Below are 21909 nucleotides of genomic sequence, written 5' to 3'. Positions count from 1 at the left end.
TGGCTACCTGTGAGGGTCTGGCTACCTGTGAGGGTCTGTGTACTTGTGAGGGTCTGGCTATCTGTGAGGGTCTGTGTACTTGTGAGGGTCTGGCTATCTGTGAGGGTCTGTGTACTTGTGAGGGTCTGGCTATCTGTGAGGGTCTGTGTACTTGTGAGGGTCTGGCTACTTGTGAGGGTCTGTGTACCTGTGAGGGTCTGGCTACCTGTGAGGGTCTGGCTATCTGTGAGGGTCTGTGTACTTGTGAGGGTCTGGCTACCTGTGAGGGTTGCGTTACTGAGCAACGCAACTTCTGTGACAAACAACTGCACATTGACAAGTTGTTTCCACAGAGACGGACAGGCCTCCTAGCTGAAGGATCGCTGTTGTTGGACCCGTCCAGCTGCGTTGTCGTTCTTTATACTTCCTGGTTCACGATCAAGTGGATAACATACAAATACATAGTAGGATATCTACGAGGATGGAAGCAGCCGGCTCTAGATAAGGCTTCAGAGGTTTGACCAATCAAGAGCGTATCTTCTAATGTTGCACTCCTTTTGGTAAACGTTCTCTCTGTGGATGTCCCTTGGACAGTGTCCTTGCTAACAGCAGGTGTTATGATGAAGTGTGTCTTCATTGATTTGTTCTTCCCTTTACCTTGACCTGAACCCAATGAGTCCTCATACCAACAATTCATTTCTGTGACTTCTAACAACCTCTACCCCAAGTTCTATGGGAATCGCTATCAGTTGGGGAAGCAGACTTTGACACCAGACATACATGACGGCCAGGATGAGACACCTACTTGATCTGTCCTAATATAATAATATTAAAATAATATCTTGAGATGGCCCTCCAGAGGAAAACAATGCCTGAAAGGACCTGACCATGACCTCTAACACATGCTACTCAACACATGCTACTCAGCATTTGTACTGTGGGATACATTATCAAGGTAGACTGGTCTGATGCATACTGGACAGGAAGAGGTCCTAGAACCCAGAAATGAGTCAGCATGTTTGCACTTCCTGTTCCCTCGTCTGGAAGTCAATGTGTTTGTTTAATTGGTTTTTGGTTAGCTGCCTGAAATAAGGTCACAAGCTAAAGCGATTTTAAGGTTTAGATATAAAATAGGTGAGTAAACACCCTCTGGTGACTTTAGAAGCTTTTACGTGGCTGAAAGGAGTTGCTAGCTAACGAGTGGCTCAATGAGACGTGATCCACCACGGTGCAGTTCGTTTAACAGCCTTTTAACATGAGCTTTTTACATCTGGAGATTGCATTCACACAAAACATGTTCATTAGTGAAGATTATCTTGCTGAACAAAATGTGTAAGTATCATAAGATTTGCCACAGAGAATATTTGTTTGCAATAATCCAAAATCCAATGGAAGAGTCCCATTGGCTTTTTGTTGAGGAAACCAGTGTGATGCTAACTTCCTGTTGGATACAGCAATACGTCATCTCTGCAGCTCTCTAAATCAACAAGGAAGCATGAACAAAACCTAAAAGGTGTCTGCAATGCCAAGAGGCAAGAGGTGGTTCCAGAGTTGACAAGCTTTTAGCCAATTTTTCAACCTTTGCCCGAGAGGAATACATTCATACCAACTGGGATTCCACATTGTAGGCTTACTTGAAAATAGGTCAAACAGGGGGCGAGCCACGAGCGACTAGGTGATCACACTGGTTGATTTTAAATGTGAAATGCTGCAGCAGTGCACATTTGCAACAGAATTTGAGGCAGAAAACCAACTACTGGGATGCTATTGACCAGAGCAGCGTCTGACTGGCTGTCTAAATGGTTCTTCAGCCTAAGTAAGCTGTTTTATTGAGTTTCCTTTTAGCAAAATGCTCTGAGTGAATTTGAGTTCCCTCTGGTAAACAATTTTGCAGAGAATATGTCTGGGGCTTTTATTATGGGGAGTAAGAACTGGACTGTGCTGCCTTTGTCAAAAGGTCTAATAAAGTTAGGTTTGGACTAAGATGCCTTGGTGTTGTTGTCCACTATCCTTTAAATATGACGGGTTGACGCCTTCTTAAAGCAATTTAAAAGGTACAAGTAATCTTGTACAACATATAAATGACGTTGCTTTTTCACAGAAGGTACTCAATACAACGTAACGGCCTTCACTGGGCTATGAGGAGTCATGAAGAAGGGGTCAGAGCAGAGAGACGGTGGTCTGATCATCTCACTGCTTCTTTCTTTCTGGCATTTGGTAAAGTGGGTCACTGACTTTCACAGAATGCTGACTGAACAATCGCAGTGCCACAACAAACTACAGGATCTCACAGGAGTCAAGTCCACATCGAATGCTTCCCGAAGTAAGATACATAATCAATAACATGTAAGACACAAGATACAAATTGTCTTTTGAGCAATAGTGGGAGAGTGTTGGAGTCGAGTAACAGGGAAGCATACCAAGTGATGACTTTTACTCCGAAGAAGAGAAATTCCTTCCCTCTCTGTGGGTTTATTCTGCAATTTAATTGTATTCCTCCAGTTGTGTGTGTGTGTGTGTGTGAGAGTGTGTGCAGTGCTCTGCCACGTAAAGCATATTTCAGCCTGCTAAATGTGGTTCTCATTACAGAGCAGAGCATTTAGCCAAGACTCACTGTCTGCATCCCTTTCTCTCTCTCTCTCTCTCTCTCTCTCTCTCTCTCTCTCTCTCTCTCTCTCTCTCTCTCTCTCTCTCTCTCTCTCTCTCTCTCTCTCTCTCTCTCTCTCTCTCTCTCTCTCTCTCTCTCTCTCTCTCTCTCTCATGGCTGAGGTATAAATATCCCACAGGAGTAAACCTCTCTCACATACACAAACTATTTTACTATTTTTTGGGTTACGTTGACTTTCTTTCCATTAATGTATTTCACTATTTGTCTGTGAATCACATCTACAGCCGGCTGAAGCCACGTTTCTGAAACGCATCAATCTCTTTTGTTTGTTTGTTTTGAGCTGACCAGTCATTGCTGAGGTATTTTACATCCTCTTACTACAAATCCTGTATGGGGTTTCTGGAATACGGGACTTCATTTACCCCTACGCTATGTTGGTAGATTCCTTCCTTCCAACGCATGCTCCATCCCAACTCGTCAAATAGCGATGCTCGGTCAGTCGCCCTAAGCAACAAGACAAGGCGCTCTAGGTCCCCCTCCAGTTCCTGCTGCTGCATGCATGTCTCTAGTTTTTAGGTGGGCCTTACGCAACACACGTTACGTTTGGTTAAGTTAAGGGAAAGATGGTGGTTTGGGTTCACAAAAACTATTACATTAGTAAAAAAAGAAAGTTTTGTAACAAACCTGAGGTAAAATAAGTATAGTGACTTCACAAGTGACTTCACATGGGACACAAACAGTGGTCTCCTGAGTTAAAGTGTTTAACTTTTTAACATCTTCCCAGCCGCCCAAAGCCGACTTTATCTCTAGCTATTGGAGAGGCAGCGAGAGAGGCAGAGTAAGATGACCTTTCAACTTGTCTTTGTGAATGTTTGTGGCCAAACTAATAATGTCCACCATTCCCCCCCAGTTATAGTTATTGGATTTGTGTCTGGATATTGAGATCGGGCTTCAGCATTCAACATGTTTGGCAACAAATATGGGACAGCTATAACATGAGCGACATGGGTCACATGACTCAGAGACAAATGAAGCCATCCTTAGGGTAGCATTGTCTCAGGTCTCTCACAAGTCTCCTGATGGGGTTGTTACCGTTTCCTTTGCAGAGGAAGAGCTTGTCTGTAGGTTTTGGATGAACGGTGTAAAAGAACAAAAATACATTAAATATGATAAGCTTTTATGATGGTCCTGCTGGTTGGCAGACCATCATAAAACCACTATTTATGGTGCATCTTCCATATCCAGATAAGTTATCCCAACAAATCGTTTTATATATATTTATATATATATATATATATATATATATATATATATATATATATATATATATCCCTGAAATGGAGTCTGACCAGGACATGGCTTGACAAAGAGTATTAATGTAACAGGTGTGGTGAGGACCCAGAAGCAGTCTGACGGACACGGTGAATCTTCGAGCAAAGCTTTATTCCAGGCAGAGATTTCTACAGGAAAACAGTGTAGGATCCTCTCAGGTGGAGATACCCACCAGGTGGAACACCAAGCCGTCACGGGAAAAGGCAGACAGAGACCGGAGGAAGCTGAGGCTATTCTCCTGGACGGAGACAGAAGGATATGGCAAATTACCGGGGCAGAGGCAACAAACAGGCAGGGTCGGCAACGGGAAACCAGTCAGAGGGTAAACACTGGATCATGTCTGGCATAATGCGGAGAGCGATCTGCGGGGAGTGTGTGTCCAGGCTACCACTCTCTCTAGCACTCTCTCTCCTGTGGATCATCCCGCTGATACTCCTGGGTTGCTCAGTCACCAATGACCTCCTCTCCTCAGACTCTGGTCACCTCAACATTCTCATTCTCCTCGATCTCACTGCAGCCTTCGACATCAACCACAGCATCCTTCTCTCCCGCCTCGAATCATCCCTCAACATCACTGGAACTGCTCTCTCCTGGCTCACATATCTAACAAACAGACAACAAGTCATCAACAGCTGCACCTCCTCCACCGCTCCTCTTCTCAAGGCGTCCCCCAGGGGTCGGTGCTCGGTCCTCTTCTGTTCATCCTCTACCTGCTCCCTCTTGGTCACACTATCCGTCAACATGGTCCTCTCTTCCACTGTTACGCCGGTGATGTCCAGCTCTACATCTCCACAAAGGCCATCACCACTGCTCCTCACTCCACTCTGACCGACTGCCTCACTCACATCAAATCATGGATGCAAACCAATTTCTTAACTCAACTGTGATAAATCTAACATGATCATCATCGGCCTCAAATCCCTAACCAGTCACAACTTCTCCCTCACCATCGACAACTCCACTCTGTCTCTTCCCCACACATCCGCAACCTCAAAGTCATGTTTGACAGCAACCTCTCCTTTGAACACCACGTTCAATAAATCACCAGAACTGCCTTCTTCCACTTAAAAAACATCGCCCGCCTCCACCCATCACTCTCTACTTTATCCATGTCTTCATCGCCTCCAGAATCGACTACGGCAATAGTATTCTTTATGGCACAACATCCAAAATCCTGAATAAACTCCTCTACATCCAGAACTCTGCTGCTCACCAACACCCGCTCCCGTGATCACATCACCCCTGTTCTCCAGAACCTCCACTGGCTCCCCGTCCCACAACGGGTCCAATACAAAGTCCTTCTCCTCACACACAAAGCCCTCCATAGTCAGGCCCCCTCCTAGCTCACCGCCCTGCTCCACCACCACCTCCATTCCCTCCTGTCCATTCCACTCAGGACCAAGTCTGGACATGGGGCCTTCTCCATAGCGCCCCCTCCCTTTGGAACTCTCTCCCCAAACTCATCCAAGACTGCTCTGACCTTTCCATATTCAAATCCAAACCCACATTTTCAGAACTGCTTTCAATATGTGACGAACGTGTGTTCTTTGTTTTTAGTGTATAGCTCTTTTATGATGATTTTAAATTATTGATTATAAAAGGGAGTAGGGGCAGGTGAGAGTTATTGAGCTGATGTGTTGGGTGTGACTAGCAGGTGCACTGAATAGCTGGTGAGGTGAGTGAGAGACAGAAGGGAAGCTGAACTGTGACAATGTGTTGAACATTCACAGCTCATCATGTTAGTGATCTGGGACAAGTTGAGCGTTTTCCTCTGTCTGCCAAGTACATCCAGTGACCATGTGGATAACCTGGCTCTCATCAGTGCAGCTCTCATGCGTTTCTTCTACATGGAGAAGACTTGTGTGTGCAGGCAGTGATTCATTAGAGTTTCAACTGAGTCTCATTACATAAAGTAAGGCAGTTTGATTGAAACCTAAATGAGCGCGGAGAGATGACACTGAATACAACAAGAATGTTTGGATTTACAATGAACTAATATTCTAAGGCGTAGATTGTTTGTTTTTGTAAATACATAGTATGGTTGATGTATCCATCTATAGTGGAATGTGCTTAACACATCTGGTTGCATGTCATCTTTGATATATGTGTGTATGTCAAAGGTATTGCTCTCCCTGCTTTCGCTGTGACGGAACTAAATGAGAGCAAACTCAAGTAAGCTTAAATCAAAAATGCACAATTGACTGACAAAGTAGGCAGAGTCTGCCCTGTGTCACAGGAAGTAGCAACACAACCCAACTGGCAAACTTTCCACAAAGCACTTCATCTTACCAAAAGGATTGATTTGCTCCTGATCAATCCTGCAATGCATCAGAACCTGTTTCAAGGATGGGCAAAGTTTGTTTCATAAAACTAAGGGAACTTAGTTTAACTATCTAAATATTATAAAAGCAGACAGGGTGGCGGCCAGATGAAGAGAATGACTTGAAGCCAGTCCAGGTGGGCTGATTCACCTTCTGTAGTTAACAAGCTGATGTTTAGCAGGCTCATCTTAGATTAGCATGTCAGCATGCTATCACTCAACACTTAGTTTGACTTCAGGCATAATCCAAAGTAGTGGGAAAAATACAATCTTGACCTGATGATTGTGTTTAGAGGATCACCAAAGTAATTAGGAAACATAATCTCATGGCAATCCATCCAATAGTCAGGGGATCACCAAGATCCCTGTGATTCCTGGACATATGGTGATCTGTCCAAACGTTGTGGTGATCATTTTTCCGTCCGGGACAAAGTGGACGACCGACTGACCGACATTGCCCTAACCAGCCTTGCCACTAGCATGGCAAAAAATAAGAGAATTATGTATTTTTTGCAAAGCATTCCAGAGTATAGGAAGTGATCTGCAATGATGGAATGTTGAAATGGTCCTCCAATTAAAAAAAATGAATCTCTTTGTCCATGCAGGGTAACCAGGACACACCAGCACCCCCAGACCCGTCCATGGCCCAGGCTTACCCATCCGCCCAGTTTGCACCCCCTCCCCAGAACAGCCTTCCAGCTGAGTTCACAGCTTCACACCCTCATCCACACCCACACCCCCACCCACATCCACACCAGCACCCAGCAGCACCACAGGACTACACCGGTGTCCAGGCCTCCATCAGTGAGCATCCACTCAACATGTACCAGTCCTCACAGAGCCACAGTGAGCACATCGGGTCAGAGTCCGGCAGTCAGACAGTCACCGGCACCGGCACAGTAAGGCATCATGGGAGAACTGCTGTTTACGTGGGCAACAGATGGGTTCCATAGTTTGTTTCTGTATTGTACCATGTTTTTAATTATGATTCATTCCAAACAACTATATATATATATATATATATATATATATATATATATATATATATATATTGTAACATGCAACAGAGAAATATAAAACATACAAGAAACAGTGTTTTGGATTAGTTAGTAATTTTTGCTTTTGTAGTTTTGCATACCGAGATAATTTCAAAATGAAATATCATAATTGGACACAAAAAGTAGCCCCCATAAAAACAGAGGTTACAAACTATTACCATACTTAGAAGAGGCTGTGCTCTCCCTGCCGGTCCCATCACAGGTCATCCTACAGAGCAGTGGTTCTCCAATGGGGGTACGTGGAGGCAAAATATATTCCGGAGGGAGTACATCACTGAAAAAAGGTTGAGAACCACTGCTATAGAGGACATCTGAAAGGCCAAAACAGGAAGGGAGGGTGGTAGTAGTGGTAGTCAATGGATGCAGTAATGTCACCTAATATCTCAGTAAGTCCGGTCCTCATGGTAAGGTTACCACTTTAAATCCACTTAACATTATTATTCTATATTGAACTAGTGTTTATTTCCCCCCAGCATTATTACTACAATGTCTGAGTATAACATATTTCCTTCATGAGTTCCAACATTCAACATGAAACTACAACTACGACTAGGAGTCTGCAAAAATTATGCACATGTATTTTCATATCCTGACAGTTGCAGTTTTTTGAAAGGGTTTCGCCCTTCTTCTAGTCTTCATGTAATTTAACATTCCACGATGCTGGACACACACATCCATCTCCTAATCTATCGGTGGGTTTGGCAAGTATAATTCCCAAATGTCAGGCTCTGGAAAACTTGGAGAAATTTGGTTCCTACAAATGGCCTGCACACTTTTAAGATATTAATGTGGTGGGTTTTGAAAGGCAAGCAAACATTGGGAAAAGACTTCTCATATGAACTCTTTCCCAAGAACACATGTTGCACACCACAGGAGAGGATCCCCGTCAGACTCATCCTCACCTACTGGGAATACTTTGGTTTGGTTTAGGGGTTGCACCTGGTAGGACTGCTGGAGGCAGAGCATGACACGTGGTCACATGGCCACGTTGTAACTTGGTTCAATTCTTGTGAATTTGTCTTACATTTTCGGCATCGGCCGTTACTGCTGGAAGTTTCAGAATCTCGCCGTCTGCCTAGTCAGACATTTCCATTGGCTGAAAGGAACATGCAGGTTGAAGGGTGTAAGACTTAGTCAGGCTGGATGGTTGTGGACTTGATGGTGCTCTGGGAGTAGGGCCTCTGGAAACATGGGATTCTAGAACTGTTTTTTATGAACATAAAGATAATTTGTTTATTTGATATCCATTTTGTGATTGCTTTAAGTCCCTTCAGGATATATTTTATTCCAAACAAACTGTCATATAGTTTTCCTTTTTTTAGACATCATTTTGCATTCCATTCTATTTTATCTGTACAGCCCAATATCATGTATCACTAATTTTCCAGAAATGGCATTACAATAAGTTCATACAACATATCTTGTCCTTGGACCCTCTCATTGAAAAAGAAAGAACCAGAAAAAAAGAAACAAGGAAGAGCAACTGAGGAGGATCCCTCTACCAGAATGAATAGAAGAGCAATATATGTCATGTGTACACAACGAACATAATGGTTTAACAACATAGTCAATCCATAAACAATGGTACTTATGACAGTAGTACGAGCAATAGTTGCACAAAGAACAGTGGAAAATAATATAAACAACATATAATATAAATAACAGCAGCAATGTTAACGATAATAAAGGCAGTAATAGTAGCATTAATGGAAATGTACCTAATAATCATAATAACGATTGCAGTGGGTGTCATTGCATTACAAAATAGTTTAGAGTTCCAGACCAAGCTCTCGTATCACAATCAATAAAAATAATCAACTACTTTGACTCATCGCTGTAAATTTAATATGGTAGTTAACCAGCCATGCATTGTTAGTGGAGTTTCATATTTGACTCAGATAAATATTAATTGTGTGATTTCATTTTGAAAGTTCAGTCGAGAAAAAAAAAGAAAACTAAGCATTTCTTTTTTCAACTGCCGGGGGAACACATTATTACTCTGAAAATAATAACCATCTTTATGACACTATGGAGAAAAGGCTAAAGAGCACGATTAAACCTGAGGCTGAACAACATGATGAAAATATCTATTTGCAATGTTTCCCATGAAACGTCTGTATTACATTTAGATTGAACCAAAGGCTCCAACATGTGTGTGACCTCTTAAACAAGAGCAGTGTGTAGTTGTGGAGCCTCGTCTCCTGTGTTGTTAGCAGTTTCCCCAAAGTGGGAGTCGGATAATAATTAGAAACATTTCACAGAAAGGTCACACAAATCAATATTGATTTGTGAAGCATAAATTTGTCATTTTTTTCTTTCCTCTCCCGTTCATCATCTTGTGATGCCTCAGATTTACTTTGGAGGGGCCGGAGTCCTTTACATGTGTTTTAATGCAACTACTGACCTGTAACTATAGCAGTTAAAACTACAACAGCGCCACCTCGAGCAGCTACAACAGTAGAATGCTCCTCATGCAGCGATGCATAAGCAGTCTTACCAGATGGTCCTGTTCTTTTTTTTTTTTTAACTCTGGTGACCCCTGAGAGCTCAATGCATTGCAAACACACACACACACACACACACACACACACACACACACAGCATGTTGAAAGAATACTGTAACCAAAGAAAACACAAGCAAATACAGACACGTGCCTAAAATAGCTCGACGGCGACCACAGAAACTGTTTATAGAGGACACCAACAAGGCAGCAGGTGGGAAAACATGGTCGGACACAAGGGCAGGCTGAAAGCTGATTGGTGGAAGAAACAAAGGGAACAGAGCGAGGCTGGCGACTAATCCCACACAGGGGATACACAGAAAGTAAAATAAACACAGGCCACAAGATGCAGGGGACTAAAGGGGAATCAAACAGCAAACAAACGGGCAGAACCACTCCGGAGGACGACTAGGTGGGCGGAGCAAATCTGGAGGACGGCAACAGAGGCCGGACCACTCTGGTGGACGAACAGGATGCAGGACTAGAGAGCAGGACCCTTCTGCATGCTGGCTGTTACGCCCTGTGGTGGCTCGGCGTGGGACGCAACATAAAAACAACAGATCCGGACAAGAGCGGGTACAGTCACATTTATTTACAAAAAAACGCAACACAGGGAACAAGGACTGTCAGTGGCACCAAAGAAAAGAACTTAACAAAACCCATTGACAGGTGCTTTGCACCCAAAAAGTACAGAGGGTGGTGCTCACTCTAACCTATGGTGTTAACAACAAGTAAACCTGCCTGTGTGCAAGATGTAAACCCCAGGGTATCTTACCTGTCCTCATTGACCCTGTGCGCACAACAAAAGGAAGAAACAAAGACAAAACCAATGGGCTGCTAACAAGAAATAGGTTAAACAAAGGTGGAGTAACTAAAGCCAAAACATAAACAAGGAACCAAACAAGCAAGCACTAACAACTAGTCAAAGCTCAAACAGGGCTCTGCCACAGCTCAGCTCAACCACAGAGTCCAGGGGGCAGAGAGAGACGTGACAAAACGGAGGACTATTAACAGGGGGACTGGTTGATTGGAGAACTGGAACAGGTGGGTTGATTGGATGACTGGAACCAGGTGTGTACATCTGTGAAGTATGAGAAAGACAACAGGAGGGGGAGACAAAACAACAACAAAGCAACACAAAACAAGCATACCAGACAGGACACCGTCCGTAACACTGGCATTGAATGCCAAACCTCCCCAGAGGAAAACTAAAAGGAACAACTGGAGATCTGGACCGGACTCAGCAACAGGATGCCGTTGCGGCACAGCGGGAACAGAAGTGGGAAGTTGCTGAAGCCCAACAGGAACGGGAGCAGGAACTGGAGGGTTATGGGGGCCTCGATCTGCCATGTTGCTGGGCATTGGAGACAAAATGTCGCTGGACAGCTTGGGGGATTGACATTGTCTGCTTTTCCTACGTCTCCTTCTTGGAATGGACAGGAGGCTGATCAGCTTGTGACTAGCTGACTGAGAACTACAAGGCCCTCCCTGGCTGGTGGCTAGCCGGCTGGAGACCAGCAGGGTGGAGACTAGCCGACTGGGGACCAGCAGGGTGGAGGCAAGCCGACTGGGGACCAGCAGGGTGGAGGCAAGCCCGCTGGGGACCAGCAGGGTAGAGGCAAGCCCGCTGGGGTCCAGCAGGGTGGAGGCAAGCTGACTGGGGTCCAGCAGGGTGGAGGCAAGCCGACTGGGGTCCAGCAGGGTGGAGGCAAGCCGACTGGGGTCCAGCAGGGTGGAGGCAAGCCGACTGGGGTCCAGCAGGGTGGAGGCAAGCCGACTGGGGTCCAGCAGGGTGGAGGCAAGCCGACTGGGGACCAGCAGGGTGGAGGCAAGCCGGCTGGGGTCCAGCAGGGTGGAGGCAAGCCGGCTGGTTGTCCAGCAGGGTGGAGGCAAGCCGGCTGGGGACCAGCAGGGTGGAGGCAAGCCGGCTGGGGACCAGCAGGGTGGAGGCAAGCCCACTGGGTTGCAAACTGAGTGATAGTGGGCTGGAGGCTAGCAGACTGAGTTGCAGACTAGGAGCTTTTTTTGTTGTTGGAGCGAAAATGTCAACTTTTGACAGGAAATAGCTCCTGATTTAATGGTCTGATTACCATGAATTTGCCGTAAACTCTCCGACTGAATAGGAGATGAAGCCATCTGAGTCGTATGACTCCAATTCCGACGCCACCCTAAGAACACATGTTTAGCCCCACCAGTGCTAAGGCTGAGGGAGGGGACTTTGGTCCAGACTGAAATATTTAACTCATGATTTGCCATTTTTGGTACAACTATTACTTTTCACCAAAAGTTAAATCCTCATGATTTTCATGCGACTGAATGGATTGGCACAACATTTGTTCAGACAGAGAAGATGCATACTAATGATCATCTTTAACACTCTGTGGTCTGGGTTCATTTTCTTGATTTTACATCATTGTTAAATGTCTCTTTTTAAAGTCACTTGCATATGATACATACATACAAAAATTACAGAAGAATCTCAGCTATCTATATAATGAGGCACCATTGTCCCAAAGCACAAGTGTAAAGAGAAAATATGACTAAAGCTGAAAAATGTAATCTTGATTTTGGAAATTGTTCATATTTGTTGTGAAAACATAACTTTACTCATGTGGTATATCAGTTTTGGTGATGGAAATTGGTTTACCAAAGGTCTTAGGTTCACAAAAGCAGTGGAATATATGAATAAAATAGTAGACACATGTAGATAAATGTCAAAAACCAAATTTATTATTATATGGTGGGGGGGGGGTGATGAGCTGTGGCTGCTTTGAGGCCTGCTATGGTGATGTGTTGGCAGGCAGACGGACTGGAGACTGCTGCAGCTGCATGTTGTCCTCTGGACCCTCGCAGCTCTGAATCCACTCTGTACAATACATTAATACAAGTCAGTATGAGTTCACTGAAATAAAGTTAACGGTGATAGAGACAACAGTTGATTACCCACCGTTCATAGCTATAGTCAACTATCTCCGTTAGCTCTCGTTAGCTCGCGCCGTGTTAGCAGCACCTAACGTGACATAAACACTACTGTAGTAACGATTAACGGAGATCCAACACTACTAGGCTTACTAAGTTCACTGTAAGAAAGTTAACGGTGATAGAGACAACAGTTGAGTATGCACCGTTCAGTGGTAGACACGAAAGAGACATCCAACACGGCGCTATCTAGTGACGCGCTAACGCCAAGCTATCGTCAACAAACACACGTTAGTTACGGTCTTACAAACACATAATGGAGGTCCAACACTACTGGTCGTACTAAGTTCACTGTAAGAAAGTTAACGGTGATAGGGACAACAATTGATTACTCACCGTTCAGTCTCACAGAAACGCTGGAGCCAGCTATCTGGCCCGTTAGCTCCGGCTAGCTCCTTGTTAGCGAATCCTTCAGGCACTGGAGCTGCGCCGTCTGTCCCCTCCAATATATTTGCTCAGGACTCTTTGCTTGGCATCTTCTGACTCACATTGAAGCTTTGCACACGTCGTAAGACACGTCCATGTACAGATGCTCAGACGCGGAAGTGGAAACCATATCCGCCAGATTTTAAACCATATCTCTGTGACGTATTATTGTGATGATAGAATTTTATTAAAAACTTAAACACCTGCCCGGCCGCGTCGACGCGGGCCCCGCCCCCAAAGGGTTAAGAGGTCAAAATGTAAACATTCTAATACTTGTGACCAAATAAGTTATGACCAAATACCTGTTTGAATTGATAATCCTGTAGTCTTTTGTTTAGTGCTAATTACCACTTTCAGCAGGATAATGTTAATAACGACATTGGTGATCGTGGTAAACATCAGAGCTGCCAGTGAGTTAGACACATGATACTTCACTATTGAATGTTTACCATGAAGTTTTTTGAGACATTTTTTATTCCAATTATTCTACAACCATAGCTCTGGAACCACCCTCAGGGCATTGCCATGTATCCACTGTACACGTACAGTAGGCCTCTACAAATTCTGAAAAATAACAATGATTGGCAAAAAAATCTGTCCAATAGGCTAAAATTGTAACGGTCCGATTACGCAAGGACCCAAAAGCACGACTCCGGAAGACAGAGATAAAGAATATAAGTATTTTACTGAACAGGTAACTACAGGGAGCGCTAGGTTCAAAAACACAAGACAATCTGGCAGGGGACAAGTGCAAATGAGGGGACCTAAGTAGTGAAGACTAATGAGGGGATGTGCTACAGGTGAGACAGGGATGGGCAGGTGCAAGGAATGAGGGCTGACGAGGAGGGAGTGACTGATGAAGGGGGCGTGCAGCAGGATCTGAAATGACAGGACAGTTAGTAAACAGACAGGCAGACAGGATGAAAACAACTTAAAGAAAAGTGTGGCGCTGAACCGTGACAAAAATATTGTACTTTTCATGTACAATTCATGTGAAGAGCTCCCGCCAGGCTTTTGACTCAGTCCTGTTTTTTCGTTTCCGCTTTTCTTCTGTTTCTTATCAACAGATTCCTGAGATAAAATACAGGTTTTTTTAAACAGTCAGACATTTTTACTCCAGTTTACATTTCATTCCTCTGAAACCCAATGTAAGAAATCATCTCTGTTTTATATCTCCCATATGTCTGAAGCCTCTCTCTTCAGCCCGGCCTCGCCTCACATATCAGTCCCTGATGCCTGAAGGGATGCGATGCGGCGCTTTGTATCGCTGTCTGTTTGTTTGTTTGTTGTCATTCCTCACTGCGAGTGTAGGCGGACGTCGCCACCGACGAAGAGCTCTGCACAGATGGCAATTGCTGCTGTGTGTGTGTGTGTACTCTCCTTTCCATATGTGCCGGTATATACCTAGGCGTTGCATGAAAGACATGCAGTCTGCTGGCCTTATGCTGCTTCTTTCAAGCTCACACACCCACACAATTACACACAGGCTGTATTTTTAGCTGGCTCGATGCCTGGAACTGTTGGTGAGCAAAAGAAAGAGAGAGGAGGAATGGAAGCCATTGTTTCTTTAGCTAGGACTATGATTTTAGTATCTCACACATTATTACTCAACCTAAGAACCATGGAAACGCAACCACTAGAACCAGGCAGGTGTCGCTTCTATGAAAATGTTGTTTATGAAGCCAGTTTGGGATGTTTTGTATTACATTGCCTTATATCCAATATGTTATCCCCCTTGTCTCTATGCGGGGGTTATTCATTTTTGAACAAGACTTGTTCATAAATAGATTGGTTCTAAGTCAGCTAAGAGACACACCAACAGCTTTTGTAACACACACACACACACACACACACACACACACACACACACACACACACACACACACACACACGCCTGCCGTGTAAAAGGAAGCTGTGAAGTCCTCCCCTGTGTTTAACAGCCATTGATCTCTCTCACACTGAGAGGTAAAGGACAAACTGGCTGCTGCTGCTGCTCTGTATTTGTGGCATGAGCATCTATTGTGTCTGTGTTTGCATATTTAACTCTTTTATAGTTCACACTTTGTTTGTCTCATGCACCATTCATAACTGCCCTGAGGCCAGTTCTCACATGAATAACATGAGTTATTCATGTGAGAACTAATCTGACCATCTTCTTCTTGAATAGGTTTTCTTCACACACATTCATAGAATGCATTGAAATATCTTCGACTAGAATAGGAATATAATACTTCTTTTTAAATGTATATAGCGCTTTTCCAAATGCTCAAAGACACTTAAAATATGGTTCTAATAATTCTGGATGAGATGGCGTGTTGTACCTCATACTGATTTAACCCTAGAACGCGAATGTCGGGTGATTTTGTTGGTTTGTGGATTCGTTATTTTCGTTGTGTTGCTTTTGTCTGAGTTGTCTGGGCGTGTTTTATTGAAGGTGGGCGTGTCTTATTGGAGGTGGGCGTGTCTCTGCTCCAATCCCTGTTTTTTTCAACCTTCACGTGTTCGAGTGATTTTCACCCGAGTGATATAGGGTGAAAACATTTCGGATGGTTTCAACATTGAAGGAGACTTTTTCTTCACAGGACAAGACTCTCATGTTCCAGGAACATGTGGAGCAAATAACAAGTTCATAGCTCCTTTATTTATATTTTAAATCATGTTTTATTGACGATTCCCTAATTTTTCACCCGATTTTGAGTCTTTTTTCAGGGTCTCCCCGTGATACCTGTTTTTGGTTTAATGAGAAGTTCTATAGCGTAAAATAAAAGAAGAGTACTTCAATTTGCCTTGTATTGTTGTATTTGTATTTTATCAGGTACATTATATCGACGTTAGTGATAGTGTGACTCTATTTAACATTAGTGTTCTAGGGTCACAGGAAACAGATATCCATCTACAAAAGGGGTCACATTCCCACTGACAGGAAGTTAAAAGACAAATGAATGGTCAACCACCACCTGCACATGATTGAAGTTCCAAGTATATTTGAAGTGATTGCAGGTTTAGTAAGATTGCTTTGCTTCAGTGTCCTGTGTTGTGTCTCCAGCAGACAGACGATGCCGTCCAGACGGACAGTCAGTCCCCAACACAGACGCTACCCGAAAGCACAGACAGCAAGACCCAGCCCAAGAGACTTCACGTCTCCAACATCCCCTTCAGGTTCAGAGACCCAGACCTCAGGCAAATGTTTGGCGTGAGTACAATATCCCACGTAAACGGCATTTCTGAAATTTGACACGACCACCAGGATGTACAAAAAGTCAAAATGCCTGGGTTTTAATTTCAGTTAAATTGATTTCTTCTGTTTTTCTTTACAGCAATTTGGCAAAATCTTAGATGTGGAAATCATCTTCAACGAGCGCGGTTCTAAGGTACATGTTGTTTCAGTGTTTCTAAATGTGATTTATTGTATTCATTTATATTGTGCGTTTGTAGTAACTGTTTCTGGTCAAAAAGAATGAATCGGCTCATGAGTTAAATTAAAGAAACGGCTTCTTAGTTTAGGATGGTTGCTCTGTATTCCTGCTGACATAACCGCTCAGCTCGGCTCAGGTGATCACATTTCAACATCACTGTAATTAATATTGTATTAAGTTATACCATGCACCAGACATTTCCTCTAGAACGCCAGCATCAGCGATAACCAACCGGCAGTTGAAGTTCCTTTTGAATTTCTGAAATTCCCTTTATATATATATAAAAAAAAAAAAACGAGATTTGCTGTTTTTGTTCTTACAGTAGTTTTGGCTAGTGTACTTTGCTTTTCTCTGTATTTTGTGTTCTTATTGTTGATACCATGCCAATAAGTGAATATTTCCTTTGTTATTTGGAATATTTAATCTAATCTTTTTATGACTTAATCAGAGGAATAGATTTGTGTTACTACCTTGCAATATGGGAATTTTGCAGTAGATGATTTATGTCTAACCACATTGTAGGCATAAACCCCTGCTATAAAAGCAAGCATTTATTATTAAGACATGCTATTAACCCTCGAGACCTGACTTCACTGGGACAGTGTCTGTAATGAATGGGAGAAAAGAGTGGGAGGCTTAAATTCCAATAAATAACAGTTGTGAATAAAATGTCTTTCAAGCAGTATTGTAATTGTTTTCATTGTTCACATGAAACACTTTAATTCACTTTAGTAAACTGATGTTCTGTATGAATTAAGATGACCATTCACTAAACTCTTCCCCCAAACAGCGATGGTCCTATCATTGCTTAGCAACCGCAACAAGGGGAGGCAGGCCTGTCCAGCTTTGCATTTATGAATTAGCCGTGAACACGCGGCTCTATAGAGCAATACTTATGGGGTGTTTCTCTTGTCCACCTTGAAAACCAGGAAGCTAAAGAGTAAGTAGTCTAACATCAGCCACTAACATTAGCATGTCTGGCTAGTGTTAGTGGCTGATGATAGACTGCCAATTGTTCTTCAACTTGCACCACAGGGCTATGTTCATGATAGCATGCTAAAAGCTTGCTATCATGCTAAAAGCAGGCAAAACATTGAGTTTTTAGGTTCTTTATGATTTACATGATACGCAGCTGGACAGCTCTTGAAGTTAGCCTGTACTCTGATGGGGCAGAATCCACAACAGCCCAACCATGCAGTGGACGTTCCAGTCCTGAACGGGGGTTTTGCTCAAATGACCTGTAACCTTACAAAATCATATAGGTATTTAATAATGTATTTATGTCTTGGCAATTATTGCTGACATCACATTGCATACTGCAGGTAGTAAGCTAGTTAGCTAGTTAGTAAGCTAGTTAGCTTACTACCTGCAGTATGCTTTGTAAAGGGTCACTTTTCCATACTAATACAAGTCATATGACTGGATATTGGTTAACATAGGATACTGAAGTAGAAGCAGAACATTGTGTTATCGACTGATGCAAGCCATTGTTCACTGTACTGTTGAGTATGATGTGTAAACAATAATGTGCACGTTGTTCTTGCCTCTTTCCGTCCTGCATGCAGGGTTTTGGGTTCGTAACGTTCGAGCATAGCGTGGACGCCGACAGGGCCAGAGAGAAATTACACGGCACCGTGGTAGAAGGCCGTAAAATAGAGGTGCATGTTCTAAAATATATTCTTCCTGTCCTCCTTTCCTCTTTGTATGTGTGGTTGTGTGTGTGTGTGTGTGTGCGTGTGTGTGTGAGCGTTTGACAGTCCTTCGCCACATCCCACTTTTCCATCTTTCTCATGACATCAACGCCTCATCATTTCACTTTAACATTTATCATTTCATTAATCCAAACACAAATCAATATCCTCATATCAGTCGTACTAATTGTTGTATGTGAAAGACTTTTGATTGTTTTGTTTTTTCTTTGTTTACTTTGTTCCTTTTTCCTGTTTGATTTAATTTTGTACTGTCAAAGCATTTGGCCTTTCCAAGGTTTAAAAGTGAAACCCCATACTACCCAGCACTATAGATATACATATTTGGGAGGTGCAAAGATTGCTTTGGAGTTTGGCGATAGATGTTAAAAATCTAACTTATTGATATGTATGTTTAAACATGGAAAGGAGCGAGTTCCCCCCCCCCCCAAAAAAACAACAACCTAAAATCGTGCTCTTGCATGGCCAGAAATGCAAAGCTCAAAACTACCCTGATCCAGTCGTCTGACAATAGCACCATTTCCTTGTGTTGTGTCCACTCAGAGGAACAACAGCCTTGAAGCATAACTCTTACCATTTATCATGTGTCGCAGTTGCAATCTTCCATTGCCAATACTTCAAACCAGGCAATGTCTACATATGTTGTACCTACAGATGTAATATCATGTATCTCTATGGGTGTACCTGACAATGGCTAGAATACCCTGAAACCACAGCAAGTCTCCGCCGTCCATCCGGCCACTTTCAATCGCTTATCTGATGGCCCAGAGGCCCTTTCTCCCAGCTCTTCCTGGAGGGTCCAGATGGGATGAGTAATCCATCCAGCATGTCCTAGGTCTTTGCTAGATCACCTACACACGAAAGAAGGAAGGCCATGAGAAAGCCTGATCAAAACCCCAAACCTCCTCAACTAGTTCCTTTAGATGGGACAGAGAATCTCTTCCTGTTCCAAATCCCTGCTGGCTTTCTCACTTTATGTCTAAGGGTGAGTCCATCCCCCCTGCAAAGGACACTTTTGGTCACTACCCAAAATGAATGACGATAGGTGAGGCTTGGGATGTAGATTGAGTGGTACACGGAGAACTTGGCCTTCAGGCTGAGCCTCCTTTCCACCATGAGAGTCTGGTACAGTGTCAGCATTTACAGAGGCAGCATCAACCTATGATCCAAATTATTTTATTGTATTTGTGGCTCGAGCCAGTTTTATTAAGCTACCAAATTGCAGTCTAAGATTCCAGCCCACCTTCCTGCACTGTGTGGTACATGTACTGGATCATTTGGAAGCAGTAATATTAAGCATAATCAAATAAAGCACCAGCAGATCCTACTAGATATCCCCTGCACCCACCTGCTCGTAGGTCGACACCACGCCTACCATGAGCCTGGAGCCCTCTACACACATGTAATGACGAGGTTATCCCCAGACACAGGTACTCCAGTGTATTGTCATCCAACCTCAGCACCAACTAGTCTAACATGAAGTGAGAGTCTGGATGTCCTTTAAGACATATTTATGAATCTAGATTAATTAACACAGCTTTCAAATCTTTGATCCTCACTTTTCAAGGTTAACCCAAATATTGCATATAATGTGTCATGGGGTCCGCAACAGCAATGGTTCAGAGCTCTAGGCTCTCTAAGTAAACTGATTCGTCATCAGCCATGTTGAGGTAACACATAGCCATGTGGAAACTTACCACGGCAAAAAAGATATCCAAGTTAAACTGTTTACCCGAGATGAGAAAGATGCGTACTAGTGGGAAATGGGGTGACATACCTTCAGCTCAAGCTAATCCAGCAAAGCCCCATTGCAGGATCCCGTGTTTTGAAGTGAGTGAGGAGAAGCCTTCCAACTTTCTTTCTGGATCATTGTTGCTCCAGCTGCCACACTAAGAATCTTAGATACAAAACCACAAAGCCTTACTCTGCCTTGTGTCCTTTCAATTGCAATAACAAAATAATTATTCTGAATCAACGAAGTTTGGTCTTTGTATGTAATCTACCTAGTTTAAAGGTGACTCAAATAAACCCTGATCAAAGGCCCTCAGCCGCCATCCAGCAGCTCAACTCTCTACAATGGGAGAACTTTCATCTTCATGGTTTGTCTGAAAACTCACACTCAATTGATACCATGATCTGGACGTTACACTAATTTATGTCAGCAAATCAATCCGTATGATGGATGAAGACAGTTGGTGGTCCGAGTTATGCTTTAAGAAAGCAGCTGATTGCTAGTAAAGAGATAGCTGACAGAGCGTTTGTGCACTGGAATGATTGCAAAGTTTTCTTGGCCGGCTGAGTAAGATGCTGCTTATTCCTTTCTCATCCCCTCCTCCCCCACCATCCTTCCAATGGTAGCTTGTTTAGGGCCCCATCCAACACAGTTACAACGGTAACAGCACACAAACAGGTGTGCGGGGCCAAGAGGTTTGGGACTGGTAAGTGTGGGCGAACAAGCCATTCTGCCAGCATTTCCTCTCTCCCTCCCTCTCTCTTTGGAACGTTTGCAACGCTAAAACTCACGTGACATTTCTTTTTGAATTGTGGTTGAGTTGATGCTGTATATTGACATACATATTTTCTTGCGTGTCGCCGTGCGTGCCCATCCACTAAGTGTTCTCCTCTAGCTGCGTGTGCGAGCGAAACTGACTGAGACTTGAATTCGTTTGCACATCTATCTGAGATTGTTGGAAACCCATTTAATCATTTTATTTTGGAAGACAATGCACCCTGATTTTGATTTCACCCTGTCAGCTGTTATTTGAATTTGGAATGATTTGATTGGTTGATTGATTGACTTGGTTGGTTTATTTCAGTACATCAATCTTCTGTTTGTTTTTTAATCTTAATAATGATTATTGCAATGAATTAGTGGGACTGTCGTCCGAGTGTGAATGCTTTGTGTTGCTTTTGTCACAACAGTCTTCTCTCGTTATCAGGTTGACTGAATGTTGCATATTGCTCCCAACAAAGTGTCTCCTCCCCTTCTCCAATGACATTTCCTGACTGTTTTGTCTCCTTCTCCAGCCTCCCAGCCACCACCGCATGCATCTATACATTTACAACACATCATTTTGCCATGTGCATCAGTTATTTCTTTACTTTTTTTCTGTACGTTATTGAAATGTCACTATAATTGGGGAGAGCATGCAGGGAAACGTCAGAGGATAGAAAATATGCAAATGAGAAAAGAAAACTTCTTTGTCTTGGTTGTGTTTTTAAATGTTTCTGAATGCTATTCTGAAAACACACAAATGACATGTGTGTTTGCCGTGACACAGTATCCTGCTTTCTTTGTTTACGACATTCTGGAACTATGCATGCAGATTCACTCTAACCAGTAAAGCTCGTACTATTCATGTTAACGTTTCACAACTCATGGAGCTCTCTTCATCTACTGCAGGTCAACAATGCAACAGCCCGAGTAATGACAAACAAGAAGACTGTCAACCCATATGCAAACGGTAAGGACAATGTAAAGTCAATGTGCACATGCCGATGAAATCCGCTCTCCAAATTGTACATTTTCATTTTTCAACATTGAATCAATTTGAATTAACGGGGCATTCTTTACACTGAGC

General features: G+C 43.3%; 1 protein-coding gene across 1 annotated transcript in view; it reads left to right on the top strand.

Annotated features, from left to right (window-relative positions):
* Positions 1-21909, top strand: part of rbfox1 (RNA binding fox-1 homolog 1) — a gene marked incomplete at both ends in the record, with an annotated part of 139104 nt that overhangs the window by 81746 nt on the left and 35449 nt on the right. Inside the window, 5 exons of the mRNA XM_079233805.1 lie at positions 6845-7138; positions 16250-16396; positions 16521-16574; positions 18185-18277; positions 21732-21792. Of these exons, the coding sequence (XP_079089931.1) occupies positions 6845-7138; positions 16250-16396; positions 16521-16574; positions 18185-18277; positions 21732-21792 (649 nt within the window). The remainder of the gene's footprint in view (positions 1-6844; positions 7139-16249; positions 16397-16520; positions 16575-18184; positions 18278-21731; positions 21793-21909) is intronic.

The sequence above is a fragment of the Taurulus bubalis genome (assembly GCF_910589615.1).
Source record: "Taurulus bubalis genome assembly, chromosome: 17".
NCBI classification, from domain to species: Eukaryota; Metazoa; Chordata; class Actinopteri; order Perciformes; family Cottidae; genus Taurulus; species Taurulus bubalis.
The sequence above is the reverse complement of the archived record's forward strand: the minus strand, read 5'-3'. Positions and strand labels throughout refer to the sequence as shown.